Genomic DNA, 21754 nt, shown 5'->3' with positions numbered 1-21754 from the left:
GGATTTGCTAAAGGGTGGTCATGTTTTAGTAATCTACTTACTTATTACAATAAGGTGACTGCTTCCATGGACAGAAGAGAAGGATACACGGTAATATATTTAGATTTCGCAAAGGTTTTTGATAGATTACCGCATGATAAGTTGATAGTCAAACTAGAGCAGATGGGGTTGGATATTAGATTGGTGCATTGGATTGGAGACTGGCTATCTGATAGGTATCAACAAGTTGTGTATGGGGGAGCAATATCCAGGAAAAGGAAAGTTACTAGTGGTGTGAAAGTTACTGCCTCAGGGGTTTGTTTTAGGGCGATTGCTGTTTAACTTGTATATTAATGAAATTGGTGAAGATTTGGATGGAGATATTCAGTTGTTTGCAGATGATGCAAAGTTGGGACGAACCATGAAGAGCAGAGAAGATGTTGTGGCCTTACAAGAGGACTTGAATAAATTGAGTGATTGGGCACAGGAGCGGGGATGTGAATTCAATATTGCAAAATGTAAGGTTTAAAATTTGGAAAACAAAAATGGGATGCAGAATTTATGCTTGGTGAGGATATATTGTCAGAGGTGGAGAAAATAAGAGATTCTGGGGTTATAATAGATAAGGATCTGAAATTTAGGGGACACATAGCCAAAACTGTGAAGACAACACAAAAGCTTCTGGGAATGATGAGGAGGACACTGACTTGTAGAAGTAGGGAGTGGGCACAACATGGACTGTTGTGCCCAGATTTGGTCACCTGGTTTTCAGAAGAACGAAGAGATGTTGGAAAGGGTCTGATCTATTCATAGTGTTCATATGTGGCCTGACCAAGACCTTACACTTCACAACATTGAATAGACAGTTCCATTTACACAGTCCACTCAGATCCTCCTATAAGGATGTACAAGGCTAGTCATCACAATTCTTCCCAAATTTGCATCAAGTGCAAACAGCTGCATATCTCCAGTTAAACCCATCCCAATATCATTACTATACAAGTTAAACAATAATGGCCCCAAAACAGATCCTTCTAGATACGCTAGTGACTTTCTTCTTTTGGATACTATGCTCCCATGTTCAACTTGCCGATACTAATCTGACAGCCAATCACCTATCCAATTCACTAATCTATTATCCAACCCCATCCATTCCAATTTAGTTACCAGCTTGTCATGCAGCAGTCTATCAAAGGATTTTGAAACATCAAACTATACCATATATGTTCGTTCCCTGTCCAATTAATCTTTCGCCGTTTTATAGTACTAAGCAGATTATTAAAAAATAATCTCCTTTTAAGAAACCCATGCTGTCCATCACACAGAATGCTGCTATTATCAATCCAGTTCTGAATCCCAGTCCTCATTCAACCTATCTAATACCTTAATCAAAATAGACAGACTGACATAAAATCACACCACTTCATGTAGGGGACAATAAGACTGAGATTACAAATTACATGCTAAGAGTGTCGTTGACCTCTGGAGCATTCCTTCAAGACACACAATGATATGTTGTCACACCTTGTTCACTTTTAAACATTATGTTTACTTAATTCCTCAAATAAATCCTGTTCTCTCGCCATTAGTTCTTCTTCCAACATACTCTTTACACACAAGTCCCTTATACTGTTGAATTCATGAGGATGAAATACTCTAATAAACTGCTCATTGAATACTTCAACTATAACCTTTTGCAAGAGTTACCAATCTACCATTCTCATTCACTAACATTATCCAAACACACAATCATTTTCTCTTTTACTTTCCACATATGGAGATATTCAGTTTCCACATTTGGATGAAGATATTCAGTTATTTGCAGATGATGCAAAGTTGGGATGAACCATGAAGTGTAGTGAAGATGTTGTGGCCTTACAGGAAGATTTGAATAGATTGAGTGACTGGGCATGGAAATGGGGATGTGAATTGAATGTTGCAAAATATAAGGTTTTAAAATTTGGAAAAGAAAGATGGGATGCAGAATTTATGCTTGGTGAAAATATATTGTTGGAAGTAGAGGAAATAAGAGATCTGGGGGTGATAGTGGATAAGGATCTAAAATTTAGGGGACACATCGCCAAAACTGTGAAGACAACACAAAGGCTTCTGGGAATGATGCGGAGGACACTGACGTGTAAAAGTAGGGAGAGTCTTGTTCCCTTGTATAAGGCTTTGATTAGGCCACACATGGACTATTGTGTCCAGATTTGGTCACCAGGTTTTCAGAACGATGAAGAGATGTTTGAAAGGGTCCAAAGGAGACTGACTAAGGTAGTTTCTGACCTCTGGAATGTCGAGTATGAGATAAGATTGAGAAGATGTAATTTGCAGAGTCTGGTGGACAGGAGGAAGAGGGGAGATATGATAGAGACCTACAAGTTGGTAAGGGGTTGTTATAGGATCAATGCTGGAGAAGTTTTACAGAGAATAGTGTGAGATCAGGGGAGAACCAGAGGTCATCCCTAGAAACTGTATAAAGAGGGCGTGAGTAGGGAAGTGAGAGGCAGGTTTTTTTTGTGCAGAGTTGTGAATGATTGGAATGCCTTGCCTGAGAATGTGATGTCTGCAAAGAGTCTGAATGTGTTTAAAACATGGTATGATGAGCTGCATGTGTGTGTGTGTGTGTGTGTGTGAGATAAAAGGACCTCCCAGATGAGTCTTTGACTCCATGAGGTCTTAGGGTGGTAATAATAATAATAATATTGAAAGAATTCTCTACGATTTTTCTTACCCTGATTTACCAATTTTTGCTCATACTGCACTTCTGCTGTATTTATCAACCAAGTCACTTTCATAGCTACTGCTCCTAATGTTACTGATTGTTATACTTTATCTTGTGCTGCTTCCATCAAACCTTCTTTTTCCAGGCTGCATCCCAATCTCTTCTCTTCATTTATCCACGTTACTCCCACCTTATTTAGTTATTTCTTTGTATATATGTGTATACTCCAGATGATGACCTTATTGTGTTAGCTGAAATGTCGAGTGATGATTTTGGTTTATATTCAACTGAAGTTTTAATCTAACAAAGTATTTGGTTCCATAATTTCTAAGATATACTTTATTAGTCCTTTCACCTTTGGAATACAGTCAGAACATTGATGCTGTCAAATATTTCTCAATAAGTGCCCAAGCAGTTTCTCCTGTCCACCCAGCACATTTTTCCATGTGGTGTTCCTAGTTGTCACACAAAGTTTTTCAATCATTAGCCATAGTACAACATACACCCTCTGTCCAAACAGAAACAGAACTTTTGACAGAAAATAAAACACAGGCCAATTATAATTATTCAAATCGTTTATTTCAATTAATATACTCTCCCTCAGCTTCAATACAGCATTTGGCACGGTCAATTAATTTGTTAAATGAGTTTTGTATATCGGTTTTTGGGATACTGTTGAGGGTTGTGGTTACTGCTGCTTGAATGTTTTCAATGGTGTCGTATCGCTTTCCTTTCATCGGCAAATGAAGTCTAGGGAAGAGAAAGAAGTCACAGGGTGCAAAATCAGGTGAATAGGGTGAGTGATCCAACACACAAGCTTGGTTTTTAATCAAAAACTGTCTCACAATGTTCGAACGATAAGATGGTGCATTATCGTGCAAAAGTGACCAGCTGCCTGAATCACGATATTCATGCCACACTTGACAGATTCTCGCTATCAATCACTTCAAAACTTCAAGACAAAACTCACCATTGACCATTTGGCCAGACAGAATGAATTCTTTGTGGATAATGTCCTTGGAATCGTAGAAACAAATCAACATTGTCTTTACTTTTGACTTCTTCAAGCGACTTTTTTTCGGATTCCTCCCTCTTCAAAACACCATGTTTCTTCACCAGTAACAATCATTTCAAGGAAGTTCAAGTCCTTACGAGTGGTTTTAATGAGGTCCTTGCAGTGTTCAATTCGATACATTTTTTGGTAGTCAGTCAACTTGTGGGGAACAAATCACAAATTCAGTTTACAAAGGCCCAAACTCTTGGTCAAAATGTCATGCACAGTTGATTTTGGAATCCCTAATTCATCTTCAATCAATCTCATGGATGATTTTGGGTTTAGTTTGATGAAATCATGCACTTTTTGGATGTTAACTCCGCTCAGTCCAGTTTTTAGACGGCCCGGATTTTCGTCGTCCTCAAGCGTCTCACAACCACTTTGAAATCGCTTAAAGCACTCGTAAACTTGAGTATGGGATAAGCATTCATCACCGTATGCTTTTTGAAGCATTTGATGCTTTTCGGTAAAACTTTTACCAAGTTTAACACAACAGTCAATTGCAGCTCTCTGTTTGAAACTCATTTTCCGACCATTCATCAAAACACACTGTCATTCTTGGCACTATAACTCGGCTTCTAATCAAACAAATGTCATAACAGTTGACACAACACTAATGAAGGTTTCTGCTTTCGACAACAAAAAGATACAACAGTTGGCGCAACGAGTTTCTTCTATTTTCGAAAAGTTCGGTTTCTTTTTGGACAGAGGGTGTATATCCTTTTCTTACAAAAGTTCTCACATGACCGGCTGCAATCCAGGTAATCACCACATGGTTACTCTTATCAGATGGAATAGGATTAGATACCTCATATACAATTGCAATATCTGATTCTGAGGATGCTATTGAATCTAAGTTGTGTACCCCTTATTACCTACTGCCTAAAATTGTTATCCCTCAAGAAATTTGTTTTCCTTATTCACAGATGCTATATCTGCATTCCAATTAATATTACCATATCATAGTTAAGGAGCCTCTGTAGCTTAGTGAGTACAGATGAAACCTTTGGTCAGAAAGACCTGGGTTCAATTCCTGTCAGTGACATGAAGAAACTTTATCTTGTCTCTTTCGACTAAAGGTGAGGTAGCCAGTCTCATACGGAGATAGGGTTTATTTTCACCCAGAAACTTGGGTTTTTCGTCCCTCCAGAAGAGGCAAACCATCCCCATGAACACACATGGATTGAAGTCATGCATATGTCCCAGCCATATCCAGTCCCAAGCCTGGATAAAATTGGGGAATTGAGGAAAGCAATGGTGAACTACCCTATAAAAATCTCAACAGGAATACTTTGTGGGCAATGCTTACAAAGTCACCTACGGTCCGAAACAACTGAAAGGGAAAACCAGGCTATCATAGTTAAAATCTACCATAAACATTACCCTTTTCTTGATCACTGAGCCAATTTTTCTGCAAAACTCTTTGTCTCCACACTCCAAATTCCCCAGCCTATAGTAATACCCAAATAAATATCTCATCCTATCAACTTCCATCTCACACCAGACTACTTCAGAATCATTGCCACTATTTTCCTCTTGTATCTCAACTATGTGCAGACATAATTCCCCTACTATCATTAGCAGCATTCCCTCCCTTCTTGCTCTTCCAGTCCGGATGAAAAACATCATATCCTTCCATTTCTATTTAAGTAAAGATATCATCTCATTCCAACTTATCCTAACTATTTTCAGGCAAATAAACTTAGTCTGTGCAATAATTTCATCTTCCCTTTTTCTAATACTCCTGGCATTCATAAATACAGATAGCCTCGATTTGTAAGGGTGACATTCCACAACCCCTCTTCTCCCACCCATTAATCATACCCTATTGCTTATGTATTCACAGTATGTTAATGCAGCAGTTCATGAATATGTTTTAAATGTATTTCTGTTAGTTTCATTCACAGAATGCACACACAAATTAGATATTAGTAATTATTAATACAAATTCATATAATACAGTATAAATAGTATGAAAAAATAGTGGAAAAAGTTTAATTTTATTGTTCAGCCTGCCCTACAAAATTTAGCAAGAGATGATTGAATGGTGGCTTCTTCCTTCTCTACATAAAATTCTCGATAACAGGCTAAAAGCAACATCTATTTCTCTTTGGATTTTAAAGACCATCAGACATGGATTAATGCTACAGTTGCTTTGTCCATCTTTGTATTGACATTAAAAATATAACTTTACTGGTGTTATACAGAAATTGTTGTCATGAAAAAGAGTTACATTATGGAATTGTTATGTTACAGAAGCATTACATTCAAGAGTGTTGCATGTGCAAATAGCAAGGGTAAAGACATTTTTAATGCTTGCTATGACACAAAAATCAAAAACATACTTTGAAAATATCTAAATATGTGGCAGGACACATTATGTACCCACTACAGAATTTTTTAACATTGAATTATCAGATAAGTTCAGATTTTTTTTTCTTTATAATTTTAATCTCTACATAAATTTTCATGCATTTAAGCATGAGTTCACTTTTTTCACTTTTGTTCTTTTTTCCAGTCATGACTGTGCTCTTCCCCCAATGTAAACAAACACTAAAAATTATGAAAGTGTATGAATACAAATGCACAGTACATCTGTGTTCAGAAGTAAGGAAGGCACACGCATGTATGCACCACATAAGCTTTCTGTTAGGTGGTATGCAAGTAACATATGCCTTGGTAAGTAAAATTTTTATAACTTGAATTTTTTTTTCCCATAGCACTTTCAGGATAATTTGGATAAGTCTGGGATTGCCTGTATAAGCATAGTAATTCATTTCTTGGTCTACAAGCAGTCCTAACCATGTATCCCTCATCAGCACCTTTCCTACACCAGCTTTAGTCCACTCAGCTTTGCAATATAAAAGGCTAAAAGCAACTAAGAGCAACCCCTTTCATCATATATCATCCCACACTCAACTATTTTCTGTGCATCCATTCCAATATTGACTATCTCCATTAATGCTTCCAGAATCCACTCTCATTACATCATTTACCTATTTACACTCCAACTTCCCTATTCACCTGTCCATTTTGCATTCTTATGTCTTACCTGTTCCACTATCCTGTTCGTTCATCTCCCTCCTCTCCAGCTTCTGATCCCACATATACATTACTCATTACACTTTCTTCTAGCTAGTCTGTCCAGGTGATTCATACCAAATTCATTCCAAAGTAATCCATCTCTTTTAAACAATTCCATTCTCCTTGAATGCATTCTACATATCAACAAACTGCACCCCCCCCCTTTTCTCATTACACAACTCTGCTAGCATACCATTCATGATACCAAATATCAGGAAGTTTGATAAGAACAGTGTGAAATGGATGGATGAAATGGTTAGGCATGCAGTCTGGAAGAGGAAGGCATTATGGAGGAAGCATAAGATAAGTGATAATAATCAGTTGAATGAGGAGTACAAATAGCAGTCAAGGAAGGGGACTTGCTTGTTAAGGATGGCACAATTCGGTATTATTATTATTATTATGTGATGAGATCAATAACTCACCTCTAATGGGAAAAGTCCATATAAAGATTCCTCTCGTCATGATGAGAATCAAACACAGGTCTTTTGAAATCGATGGGTGCAGTTTCCATTCTTCCAATTGTGTTATGAAGGCATTGAAGGTGTATGAAAAGCAATTAGCCAATAAAGCAAAAAAAAAAAAAAAAATTCTAGAGAGTCGAGACTGGTGAAAATGGAAGAAAGTTAACCACCATGCATGTCTGGGAAATTCATTGCAGAGAAAATTCATCAGAGACTATTCATTGTGGGAAAATTAATTGCACAAAAATTCTTCGCAGATATATGTGAAAAAAAAGAAAAGAAATATTTCCCATATAAGATTTTTTTTTTAAATTTCTTTTCGAAAATGTTTTTTAAAAAAATTAAGAAATATTTTAAAAAATTCAAGAAATATTTTATATATTATTTAATATGTTGATTATATTTAGCTTTCTGAAAGTTTTTATTCCATATAAAGTTATTAATATTCTTTCTTACTACAGGCTCTGTACATAGAATATTAATTGTTACAGAACTGGGATAGGATTGTTAGGGAGAAAGCGCACCCTATTTAAGAATATTTAGGTATAATAGTTATATCCAACCAGTGCTTTTTTTCTAGCGGTACTCAGTACCGGCACCTTTTTTCTTAAGTTTTTAAAAATTTGTGATTTATTGACAACCAAATGTATTATAAATATTCCGGTAAATGGTACTGTGTTCACGAATTGAATTTTCAGTTTTGATTACTCATAAGTTGGTACCCTGCTTTCCTGTTTCATAGGTTGGTATGCAACCGGAAACAGGAAGTTGTGTTCACTTCCAGTTGCTTCCAATATCAGTTTATCAGTTCTATATTCACTCTGCAACAGGCAGGTGTTCACGTGAGTTTTGAATTAATCTAAGTTAAATCAGTGCAATCATTGTTCAAAATGAGTAAAATAAGTTTTTATGCCAATGAGTAAAAAAAAAAAAAAAAAAAGGCTGAATTAGAAGAAATTGTTGAATCTACTTGTGATCCTGTAAAACAGAAAACTAGCACCTAAATTACACTTGGTGAAGAGGATCATGAAACCAAAATTGTGGTCAACAGGAAGCAGATTCTGATAATGATTGGCCCGAATGTTGGCTTTTGCAGAAAAATGACTTCTGCGAGAGAAACGAGTAGCTGTATGTCAAGAATAAAATGTTGGGCTGTAAAGTATGTCGTGATGTCGGAAGTCTTGTCGTCGATAAACACATGGGAACAAAAATTTCAGCGGAGTGGGCAAATGGTAAAATCAGTCATTTTGGAGAATCTCGCAAACAACAGTTAATGTCATTAAGAAAAAAGATTTATGATTTTAAGGAGAGTGCAGTGCACAAAGCGGGACAACGAGGGTATATCGGAGGATATGTTAAAAGTGTGAACGTTTCTGTAATAACATCTCCGTGGCGAGTATCGGCACCTTTTTTTCCAGAAAAAAATCACTGTATCCAACTAATATTTATAGTTAACTATTTACATATTCCAATGAACTATTTTAACTATTATAGCTATGAATACCTATCAATAGCTATAATAAGTATTATTATTATTATTAAGAGAGACCTCCAGGGAGTCCGAGACTCATCGAGGGAGGCCACATACTACACACACCACCTATCATACTTATTCTTGAATTCATTCACACTGCTTGCACTCACAACATCCAATGGTAATCCATTCCAATCACGCACCACCTTCTGATGAAAAAATTCAGCCCTCACACCCTTGTTGTGTCGGAAAAAGTGACGAGTCATCCCTTTTTCCCACCCAACATTAAGTTACCTCAAAAGCAAGGGATAAGGACATGCTTGTGCCTCGGATGTGAAGTGTACTGTATAATATCCTAAGAAAGTGTGAACATCCAGATTGTGTAAATTCCAAACATTTCATGAGTTCATTAAGATAGTAATTGTGAATGAATTATATTAGAAAGACATGTAATATTAACAAATAAGTATGTATAAGCTAAGTACAAGTTTAAGGTTTGTAAAGGCAGTTCGTAGCCACGGCGTCCAATCGGCTGCCACCGTTTGCGTGACGACACCGCCGAGTGAGGGAGCTGTTTCCGGAGTATAAGAGTTCGGCGGGAGTTCGAATCTCTCTTTTCTCTCGTCTCTTACCCCCGGTTGCTTGTGTCTCGTCTCCGAGGTTCGTCGGCACCAAGTTTCCCATAGGAGAGCTATGTAGTGCTTGCCGCCACGTGCAGCAAGAATTTCCCCTTGCTATGCATGTTACATCGGAAAAGCTGCAACTACAGTGTGTTCAACACATTAGGAGAAAGAGCCGCTGATGAAATTCACGTCAGCATACAGATCTGTGCATGAGCGCTTTCGGTTCGTGTAGAACAAAGGAACAAAGCCCGCCATCAGAGGAGGTATAGTGAACAGATCAGAACACCCAGTCAAAGCAAGAATGGTAAGCGAAGATTTTCTTATATTAATGTAGGATTAAAGTATCTATGGAGCAAAGAACTAGAAGTTAAGAACATACGCCATTTACGTGTTGTGCCACGAGAACAGTCTACAATTTTGGACATTTGTGTCTACCGTTAAAAGGAGAACATATTAGGCTCCAGCCAGATAGGAGGCCGAGCTCCAAACTGTTTAAGTGTTTAAGAAAAGTAATGTCATATGTTCAGGAAGTAGTTAAATGTTAACAGATAATTTTGGGGGAGAGAATCAAGTAGAAACAGGTACTATTGTCCCAGAGAATTATATGTCAGATTTACTGAATTGTCTAGTGTTTATATAAATGTTTCATGTATGATATTATCAAGTAACTTAATTGTGAGAGTCTGAGGACAGATATATGTACAGAAGTGTGGAATTCATGCCCAGTAAGAGATCATAGTGCAGTAGTTTAAATGTGTAAAATTAAGTAAGGGGAACCCAGACTCTCTTAACTCTTTTAAGGTTTAAGAATTTAGATACCATGTATACTTGTCTTTGTGAAATAATAAATGTGTTTTCTTTTACATAATCAATCGAGTTTGTCATATCTTCTGGGGATTTGAATTACCGTTTGGAAAATTTCGTACCTTGCATTTTAAGGGGAAACCAATAGTAATAAGTGAATAGGGACCACAACTGCATATATCTTGATCCCTACGTTTTCTTTTAGTGTTATTGGATGATATATCAGAGTTTAGCTGCCGGCTGGCGCAGTCTTAAAACCATACAAATTTGTCGGCAACCGAAGTCTGATAGTAAGAGATACAAAAACTTTAATGTTAACTATAAAGAAAAAGGAAAGTAAAGGCAATAAAATATAAAGAAAGCGGGGACATAACACCCTTCTTGGCAGCCTTCATTCTCAGTTTAAGAATGCTCTCTTGCCCTTTCCCCACCCTCCATAAATTGAAAAATTTCATCAATTGAAATCCATGACCCTTTCAGAAGTTTGTAAGTCTCAATCATATCACCCCTTTTTCTCCTGTTTGCTAGTGTCTGCAGTCTATAAATTCTCAATCTGTCTTCATAATCAGCATTCCACAATCCAGATATCATTTTTAACACTCTCCTTTGTACTCTCTCTCTCTCTCTCTCTCCAACATATTAGAATCACAAAGGAAACCAGGAGACCAGACTTGTGCACAATAGTCCAAGTGAGGTCTTATCAAGGCCTTATAAAGAGGCAAAATAACATTCTTATCTTTACATGTGAACTTTTGTTTCAGCATTGCAATTATCTTTTGAGTTGTATTTGCAATCTTTGCCACATGGCCCCTAAATTTCAACTTCCTATAATAAATTTAGTTTAATCCTTTATCCAAGTGTAAGCAAACAAAGTTTTCACCTGAAGTATCTTCAGGACTGAGGCAACTCGTGGTAAAGGTGGACCAAGCTCTCGTCACTCCTTGTCTCGGTATCTCCCATAATGCAAAGGTTTTAACACCTTTGCATTATGCAAAGGTCATAATGCACATCTCCTTGTGGACATGTATAATACTATGCATTAAGGGAAGGGCCACAACCCGGACCGGTTTCGACCTTTATTCAGGTCTCATCAGTGGGAGCCAGACCCAGAAGTGGTGATACTAAGGCAGAAGCAATGGAGAAGTCATATTTACCTATATGAGTTGCCAAAAGGTGTATCACCTTATTATTAAATTACTCTGGATTTAGAGAAAGATGTTGGAAGTTTTATTTCCACTTGGTTAGACTATAATAAATTTAGTTTAATCCTTTATCCAGCACTGTAAAAGAAATCAGATGATCTTCTTTCTTCTTCTTTCACTACACGTTATTCCCGCTTCCTATGCAGGGTCCGTGTGTTACTTAGATGCGACTTCTTGTTAGTACCACTCCCATCCGACCTGTCGCCTAGTCTGCCGCTGGGAAAGAAATCAGATGATAAAGGTGACAAAAAAAAAAAAAAAAAAAAACTGAAGGTAAGAACTGAGGAGTGTGTGTGCATGGATAAAGAAATAAATCGATGAGAATAACAAAAGAATTTCCTCAACTTCCTATCTATTAACACTCCAAGATCCCTAGACTCATCAGTTTCTTCTACTCTAATCCCACCAATATAATATGACACTGGATATCTAATCATGCCAAAGTGAATGACTTTACATTTACTGACATTGAACTGACACCCATTTTCCCATGCCCACAATTCCAGCCTATTCAAATCGTTCTGCAAAGACTGCATATCAGCAGCATTCCTGATTATCCTACCTATCTTTCCATCATCAGCAAATAACTGTATGTCGCATATCAAATCCTTCCCAATATAATTAATGTACAGATTGAATAACAGTGGACCAAGCACTGATCCTTGTGGTACACCACTTGTTACCTTAAACCTAGCTGACTTAGATCGTACTGCATACCACTTTTTGATATCTGTCAGTCAGCCATCCTCTTATCCATGCTAATATTGTATAACCCAAACCCATTTTCTCCAATTTATGCATAAGTCTGCATAAACCTGCAAAGTCAAAAGCCTTAGCAAAATCCAAAAGTATCATGGTGTATCCATACCCCTTGTCTAGTTCAATGGTAACATTGTTATAGCATGTGAGCAAGTTTCTAAAACATTACCTTCATTTAGTAAAGCCATAATAAATTTAGTTTAATCATTTATCAAAGTGTGAGCAAACAAAGTTTGTGCCTGAAAGTATCTTCAGGACTGGGGTAAGGTGGTACAACACCAGGCAACTCGTTGCAAAGGTGGAGCAAGCTAACATCACTCCTACCTCAGTATCTCGCATAATACAAAACACATCTCCTTGCGGATATGTATAATGTTATGCATTAAGGGAAGGGCCACTACCCAGACTAGTTTCTACCTTTATTGAGATCTCTTCAGTGGGAGCCAGGCCCAAGTGAAGATATATTATCTCCACTTGGAGATAGAAATGATGTTAGCTTGCTTGCTCTACCTTTGCAAAGAGTTGCCTGGTGTTGTACCAGCTTACCTCAGTCCTGAAGATATTTTCAGGCACAAACTTTGTTTGCTCATACTTGGATAAAGGATTAAACTAAATTTATTATAGTCTAACCAAGTGAAAAATAAACTTTCGACATCTTTCTCTAAATCCAGAGTAATTTAATAAAAAGGTGGCACACCATTTGGCAACTCCTATAGGTAGAGATGACCTTGCTAATGCTTCTGCCTGGTATCTCCACTTGTGCCTGGCTCTGACTGAAGAGACCTTAATAAAGGTCGAATGTATATGTATATGTCGAATGAATATGTATAATGCATAACATTATACATATCCGCAAGGAGATGTGTTTTGCATTATGGGAGATACTGAGATAGGAGTGATGTTAGCTTGCTCCAACTTTGCAACGTGTTGCACCACCTTACCACAGTACTGAAGATACTTTCAGGCACAAACTTTGTTTGCTCACACTTGGATAAAGGATTAAACTACCTTTATTATAGTCTAACCAAGTGAAAAATAAACTTTCGACATCTTTCTCTAAATCCAGAGTAATTTAATAAAAAATTAATAAACCCATGTTGTTCATTACAAAGTAGAGATTTACTGTCAACCCATTTCTGAATGAGGGGCCCTGACCATTTTTCCAAAGTAACACAGAGGATTGCTGCTATTATGAGAAGGACACTGACCTGCAGAGATAAGAGGGTTATCATTCCGTTGTATAAGTCTCTGATCAGACCACACTTGGACTATTGTTCTCAGATTTGGTCCCCAGGATTTGAAGGGGATAAATTAACTGTGGAAAGGATACAAAGACGGATGACAAAGATGGTTTCAGGACTGTACAAGGATAGTTATGAGGATCGGCTGAGAGAATGTGGACTGCAGAGTTTGGTGGATAGAAGAAGGAGAGGTGATATGATTGAGACTTTTAAACTGTTGAGAGGTGGTTACAAGGTTGACACTGGGGAGTTCTTTCGCTTGGTTGAACAGCGGGAAGGAGTGATGACAAGAGGCCATCCCTGGAAGTTACGAAAGGAAACTGTGAGCAAGAGGGTAAGGAGTAGTTTCTTTGTGTGGAGGGTGGTTGAGCAGTGGAATGCATTGCCTGATGGAGTGGTGGGAGCGAGAACGGTCAGTGAGTTTAAAGAGGGGTATGATAGGCTTTGTGTTTCTCAGGGGGGGGACCTCTCCTCAATGAGTCTTGACAGACTTTATGTCTTAGGAAGGACCTCCCTCGATGAGTCTTTTGACTCCTTGGAGGCCTGAATAATAATAATAATAATAATAATAATAAAATCTTCACCACCACTCCTGAGATGCTAATTAGTCGATAGTTGGATACATCGGTCTTTGCACCACCTTTGTGCAATGGAATTACCATACATTCCTTCCATTCCTGTGGAATCTTCCCTGTTCTGAGACTCATATTAAACATCCTGGTCAAAGGAATGGCCAGTTCAGCTGAACACTTTTTTTAGCACATGTGCTGATATTCCATCAGTCTCTATTGCTGAATTCTTATTCAGTTTGTGCAACAGCTCTAATATCTCAGCCTCACTCATCTGCATTTCTTCATCTAGTGAAGAGGTAACAGTGAGCTCAATGTTAAAAGGCTCAATCTAGTGAAGAGGTTAGAGTCCAGTTAGATTCCACCTCACACCAGATGGTTGATAGCTTTTAATGAAATGGGCACTCATTAACTGAACAGCCTCTTCTGCATCTGTAAACCTCAAGCCATCTAGATTTAGAAGAGTTATTCTTTCATATTCATTCTTCCTTTTACTTGCAGAATATCAATAGAATTCTTGTGGGTTGTCTTTAGCATGCAGAGACAGTTTTTTCATAATCAGACTTTGCTTTCCATACAACAGTTGCGACTATTCTAGCCTGCTGCTTATAACGTTCATAATGGACATCGTCCTTATGCAAACAGTATTCCTTCCACACCATCCTTCTCTTACGAATCTCTTGCTTAATAAAATTACACATCCATTTGACTCCTACTCTATTTATTCTTCGAACTCTCGGGACACATTCTGATTATTGTTTAAATGCTTCCCATGCACTGTCAATATTCTTTCCTTCCACCTTTTCTGAATGTTCCATTCAGAAAAGTTGGAGGGAAAACTTAGTCACTTCCCAAGTGAGTACCGCATGATCACTGTCACCAACTGGAGGCAGAATAGTTATCTTTAACTGAAATGCCCTCTGACACTATAATCAAATCTAACACTCTTTGACCTCGAGTTCCTTCTGTCACATGCTACTTGAGGAAGTTGTCCCGCAACAGCTCAATAAATGCATTTTCATTCTTCTCATGAGATTCTACTGCTACCCAATCAATATTTGGATAATTAAAGTCTCCCATTATGATTACTCTTTTCGTGCTCACCTTTTCTATTCGGTGATTCATTTCTTCATCACCAGCAACTGATCCACCAAGCCTGCAACAACACCCCACTATATAATTTGCCTTGTTAGATTCCACCTCACACCAGATGGCTTCAAACTCACTGCCACATGAAATATTATTAGTAGTCATCTGTTAGTAGCAATCACCAGCAACTGATCCACCAAGTCTGTAACAACACCCCACTATATAATTTGTCTTGTTAGATTCCACCTCACACCAGATGGCTTCAAACCCACTGCCACATGAAATATTGTTAGTAGTATTACTACATTCATAGGTCTCAACTCACTGGATTTAAGTCATATATCATTAGTAGCACGCCCCCTCCTCTCCTATCCACCCTTCCTAAAAATACTGTACCCATGACACTCGATACCAGTGAGTAGGTCTGATTCTGATAGCCAGGTCTCACTACTTCCTACAATCCAAGGTCGCAACATATTGACTAAGGCAACAAACTCTACCCCTTTGTTTCTGATACTCCTAGCATTCATGTACAGACATAATAATCTACCTGCATGTTCTTTTGTATACTCTTGTTTGCAGTCTGCCTGACATAGTTGGACAACTTGCAGATCTGTGCTTCTCTAATGCCTTACACATGTAGATATGGCTGCACACATATGATGGGTCTGAACCGGACGAACACAAACTCGAAATCGTTCTTGCCTTGTCAACATTTCCATGACAAAGCCCATTCCCGTCATTAATACAGTTATATACCATTGTCGCTCTTACACTCACAATCACACCATTCCTCCCTTTATAATTTACTTTCCCTGACTCTCTGTGTTAGGTCTCATACCAATTATTAGTTTTTTGACTCCTGATACAAATGCATTTAGGTGTAGGCCATCCCTCTTATACAAATCCAATCTTCCCTCAAACTCACTCCACACATCCAAAAACTCACATCCATTCCTTCTACATAGCATATGCATCGAATTGTTTGTCATCATAGCCCATCTTTTTAATTCATTTTTATCATAGCGAAGTAAAATAGTAACGATTTTCACTTTCTCACTCTTCACTCTCGCCTCTTCCAGCAACCCTTTCATATTCCTCCCTCATACTGAACTTATCGCCAGTTAAATCGTTCGTACTTACTATAACTACAATTTCGTTTACTTTTCTTTTCTGTTTTTGAATTACTTGCATTATATTTTTAATTTTTGCTCCAGGAAAACTCGATGTTATAACTCTCTCACCTGTAGCATATTTTATTATAGAGTCACCATACCAAATAGCCCTCTTTCTTTTTACTAACAATGTCACTTACCTGATTTTCATTATTTCCTGACTTACCTGTTTCCTTGCTTTGTTGTTTTTTATTTTCCTGTTCATTTTTCTTTTTCTCCCTATGCTCATTTAAACGTCTCTCAACTTTCTGCAATTCCCGCATTGTCTCTCTGATGATTTGCTTCAACTTTGCTATTTTGGCGGTTAATTCATTTTCATTAACCTCCTCCATCCATGTGCACAATAACCTTGTTGGCAGGGCTAACCTTCTTGTTCTCACCTGTGGTTCTTATTTTAGCATTACCTTTCTTGCCCTTTTTTGGTGCCATTTTAAACGTTTGGTGCCATTTTAAACGTATACTAAATATTAAAGCATCTTAATAAAAATATACGATAAATTACTAAATACACTAAAATCTACACTAGTATACTACAAAACACAAATTTTCCAAGGGAAAACACAGACAAAAATCACCAACTTTACAGGAGAACTAAATACACTAAAATCTACACTAGTATACTACAAAACACAATTTTCTAAGGGAAAACAGACAAAAATCACCAACTTTACAGGAGAACTAAATACACTAAAATCTACACTAGTATACTACAAAATACAATTTTCTAAGGGAAAACAGACAAAAATCACCAACTTTACAGGAGCACTAAATTCACCGACCAACCACTATGTATCCTCGAACCAAAAACCGCATTAGGGAAAATATTTGAGAATAGTTAAGGAGAAAGGGCACAATATTTAAGAATATTTATTATTCTAACAGCTCACTATTTTTCTGTTTTGCACATTTAGACATCGATTCAAGTGTGATATATTTTTTTTTATTTGAACTAATTCAGAAAGTGACGTCTTTCAGTTATTGAATACATGTGTATTTTGAAAATGACTCCACTTTTCCTACATACGAAAGACATGTTGTATGCTGCTATCATTTACAGAGCTAGTTTAAGATTGTAGGTTCACTTCTGAGTAATTATATTAAAGAAAATGATAATAAAATTACATAAATCCTATCATTATTATGTAAATCAGCATAAGCTAAATTGACATCTGTGGGTGCAATACTAGTCTTTAACTTTTCCTCCAATACTAGTATTTTATGACACTAAGAAATTTTAAATTTTATATTTAGTCTTCTTTTTTGGGAAAAAAAAAAAAAAAAAAAAAAAAAAAAAATATATATATATATATATATATATATATATATATATAGATAGATAGATAGATAGATGCATGCTCCCCAAGTGAATTAAGTAATTAATTACTTCTCTTGTGAAATGTTCAAAAATAAACTGTAATGAGAAATATCATGTCGTTAACAACTGACTAGATAGCATACTTTCTCCCACCAATGAATTGTGAATTCAAAATTCTAATAGGTAAGAGATGAATTTCATCATCTGATGTAAGACCACAGCACTGCTTATTGGAGGCCTGAAGTGGTTTCCATGTTTGGTCATGGAATTTGAGCAGGATTTCCGAACCAGGTTAAAATGAATAAAAATTACAATGAAACTGAAATTTGAAAACTCGCTGATTAATAAATATATTACTTTCATTGTATAAGAATAAAAATGTTATGAAAATCTAATTAAAACCTAAACAAATAATAATAAACAATAATACATAAATACATAAAAAACTATTTCATGAAATTTATCTTGCACTGTATTTACTTTTTATATATTGGTATCAGTGCAATATCATTTAAATTTTCTAGCAAATTTATTTCACGATGAATAGTTTTGGTGGTGAATAGTTACCATGATGAATTTTCCTCGCAATGAATTTTCTCCGCAATGTATTTTACCATGATGAATTGTCTTTGAACCACCACCATTAGATATATTAAATGGGCAATTCAGAAAGGCATTTCATTCTCATAAATATGACATAATGCAGAGCTTGGGTGCAGCAGAAAGTGAGGAGAGAGTGATGGTGAATGAACAGGGAGATATATCGGGAATTAATAAATTAAATGTTAATAAGGCAGTAGGACTTCATGAGATATCGCCACGTATCTTATTGTACTTATTTTCACATGAGTCTTAGAGTGCACTAAGTTCTAAAGGATGAGAAGGAAGGCAAAATTGTTCTAGCCTAAAACAGGATGTGGCTGTTGTTAATTCTGGATTTTGATCTTTACTAACCTCTCCACAATACTTTAACCAGAACTTCAGAAACACTTTATGAGGTGGTTTGGCAGGGTATAGATTATACCAGCAAAGAACTTGTGCTGTCTGTTCTGATGCTCCTTTAAGGTAGAGTACAGAACTCCACCTTACCCTACTATACTTCTTTTAACATCAGATTGTAGTCTGGAGGGATAACTATCTAAAAATTTATTGATATATTTACATCAGATTGTAGTCTGGGGGAATAACTATCCAGAAAAGAAAATTATTGATTATATAATCTATATCCCAACTTCAAAGCAGCTTGCAAAGTGTCTTCTTTTGTACTATACTATACTAACTACCAATGATAAATCACCACCTCTCTTCTTGCCTGATGTCCACATCAAATGTCCTGTTCATGTTAACTTCATTATTATGGTGGAGACTTAATGGATTTTTTACAACATCAAAAAGAATTAAAATAGAATTTAATACTTCCTATATTTCGTCTTAGTCACTAGGACATCTACGGGGATTACAAAAACAATTAATGTAACATGCACACAAATATCATACAATACTAAGTCCAACCATGTGGGTGACACCAAAGTCCTATCAAGGTGGAGTAGGCGGTAGTAGGTGGCCTGAAATGTAAGGCGGGACCTCTGGTGATGAGTGTTTCCCAAATCTTCGGAAGCTTAATACAACCATATTTATTAAGATTTGGTTGGTTTCTGAGAGCTGCTAATGCTTCTAAGAAAAGTCTCTCTCTCTTTCTTGAATTTGCTGTGGTGGAGCATGGTGGTTTTCTTCCATAATACCCTGTGGGTGGTGTCCAAAACATGTTTTGGACACCACCTAAACAAAGTATGTGTGTATGTGTGTATATATATATATATATATATCGCCTGGAAAAAAGTCAACAGATACCATAGTGTGAGGAACAAAAAAAAAACAGACATGGCAGTATCCTTCATAGTATCATATGGTTACATTTGGTGAGTGTGGTGGGTCCTCCACTGCAGGTAGCACTTGCAGTTGACTCCCTGCACTTCCATCTCTCAGAATGGTATCACTGATTGTTGACCTGCAATGGCCAACTTTTTCAACAATTTGCTGAACAGTTTTTTCTTACAGTAGAATATTGTTTTAATAATTATAATTTTATCAAAATGATATTTTTTACATCTTTTATTTCACTTTTAATTTAACCAAACCAACAATAACAGATTTCATAAACAAAATCATGTAAAGATATTTAAATATCTTCACAATATTTGTAACTCATGTTTTGAATGTTGTCACCTGATATTTTCTTTTCTCCCTGATGATATCCTTGTTACATTATATGAAATACATTGGAGTTAAATAAATGCTATTTTTCTGTATGTGTGTCAGCCATTTTGATTTTAGATTAAACTGTATAAGAATCTTAGCAGCAGGAGATACATATTCCATCCATTCATTCATAAATACAAAAATCACTAACCTCATCCATAATGAAGCAATAATATTCTTTTGAACGAGCAACTGCTGCTAAATTGTTTGCTTCTGCTGTTGCCTGAAAGTATATATATTAAATCATTAGTTAAAAATGAACAACTGAACTTTTGCAAAATGTGAGCAAATAAAAATATACTTGCATTTCGGCAAGAGCAATATTCTTAAGTAATACAAGGAATTTAGTCAATTCCACCAATTCATTAATTATAACATTATGCATTTAAGGTTCCTGGTAAAGATATTTATATAAATATCATGCTTATTATTTGGAAAGAGACAAATTCAAAAATCAATATTTAACCTTGAAAACTTTATTTTGAAATATCAAATTTTTTTGCTATAAAGTTAAGAAAAATTATCCAGTATTTATCAGAAACTCCACAAAACTAAACATTAGGCTATGGAGACTTTACACTGAATAACTTTTAAGGATGTTGATGAAAAACTGACTACAAAAAAACTGACTGAAGGTGAATTGTGCTCCATTTTTCCCTCAGTAACACAAGTTGTTGTTTAGTGGTTCTGCTTTAGAGTTTCGTTGTTATATATTGTGTTATTTTTGAGTTACCAAGAGCACAAGGTCACAGTCGGGAGTATTGGCGGCAGAAGAAAAGATAAGTTATTTGCTATTTGGTATAGATGAATATAGAGTTTATATATATATATATATATATATATTGTGATTGTTCATTTTTACTCGGTAGAAAATATTATTAATTAGTTTGAATGACTGATACCGAGAGATAAAGAGGTGACATGGTTTATTTAAAAAGATACTACTAGTTTACTAGTTTCATTGAATGGATCAACTTCTTCAGGTATTACAATCAATGAAATATACAAAAAATAACAGAGACTTAAAAATTGCATTAACAGTACAAAAGACAGTAGTACATTTTACAAACAGTAATGCAAGCTTGAGTTCCAAATAAAAGTTGACTACATGCTGTCATTAGTGCACAAGTATTGAACAGAGGCAATGTGTGCATCAGAGAGATTGAAACGTAGGCTGTTATTGATATGGGAAGAATCTAATGTAATTTCTCTAGATTCGACAATCTTTCTTTCAAGTTCATCATAGCACACAATGGATATTAGAAGTTTGTGTCCAGTTCACAATGTGTTGGTGGCCTTCATCTGAGTTAACAGAAAAAAGAACGTGGCTAGAGAGAGCGCTGGATCTAGTCCTGTTGTAGGAAATATCTCTACGGTGTTCTTCCATACGCAAAAGGATGGATTTAGCAGTCTGGCCGTAGTATGGCTTTTTACAATCACATAAAATCTTGTAGACTCCTGGAAACTGAGTGGGAAGATGTTTCTCTTTAGGTTTACTAAGTATGGAGCGAAGTTTTGGAAGCGTAGAGAAGCAAGTTTTGAAGTTAAATTTCTTGAAATTTTAGCTAGTTTTGGTGAAAGAGAGCTGATGTAAGGCAAAGAAATAAAGGTTCTGGGGTAAGAGGGATCTTCAGAAGCAGCTGAGTGATGGAGAGAAAGAAATTTATCAATCTTATTAGGAGAGAAACCATTATTAATAAAAGCCTTTTTAAGCAAAAGGAGTTCAATTTCAATTTCTGTTTCTTCTGTAAGTAAAGATTTGGCCCAGTGTGTTAAGGTGGATAATAATACCAAATTTTTGTGGAGGATAGTGATGGGGAGAAGCATGAAGGTATCTGTCAGTATGAGTAGGTTTTCTAAAAATTGAGATTTTAATACTTTCAGAACATCTGGTAAGCTTCAGATCTAAAAAGGGGAGGCAGTCATCAGATTCCAGTT

At 36.3% G+C, this 21754-nt stretch overlaps 1 protein-coding gene across 5 annotated transcripts in view; it reads right to left on the bottom strand.

The window, feature by feature from the left end:
• LOC150102665 (atlastin-2-like) overlaps positions 1-21754 on the bottom strand; it is a 437615-nt gene that overhangs the window by 91502 nt on the left and 324359 nt on the right. For all 5 annotated transcript variants that reach the window (XM_090399745.1, XM_090399748.1, XM_090399746.1 and 2 more), the window contains one exon: positions 19968-20039. In XM_090399745.1, coding sequence (XP_090255871.1) covers positions 19968-20039 — 72 coding nt within the window. The remainder of the gene's footprint in view (positions 1-19967; positions 20040-21754) is intronic.

The sequence above is a fragment of the Typopeltis vanoorti genome, chromosome 10 (assembly GCF_054136105.1).
Source record: "Typopeltis vanoorti isolate ZY-2024b chromosome 10, IOZ_Tvanoo_1.0, whole genome shotgun sequence".
NCBI classification, from domain to species: Eukaryota; Metazoa; Arthropoda; class Arachnida; order Uropygi; family Thelyphonidae; genus Typopeltis; species Typopeltis vanoorti.
The sequence above is the reverse complement of the archived record's forward strand: the minus strand, read 5'-3'. Positions and strand labels throughout refer to the sequence as shown.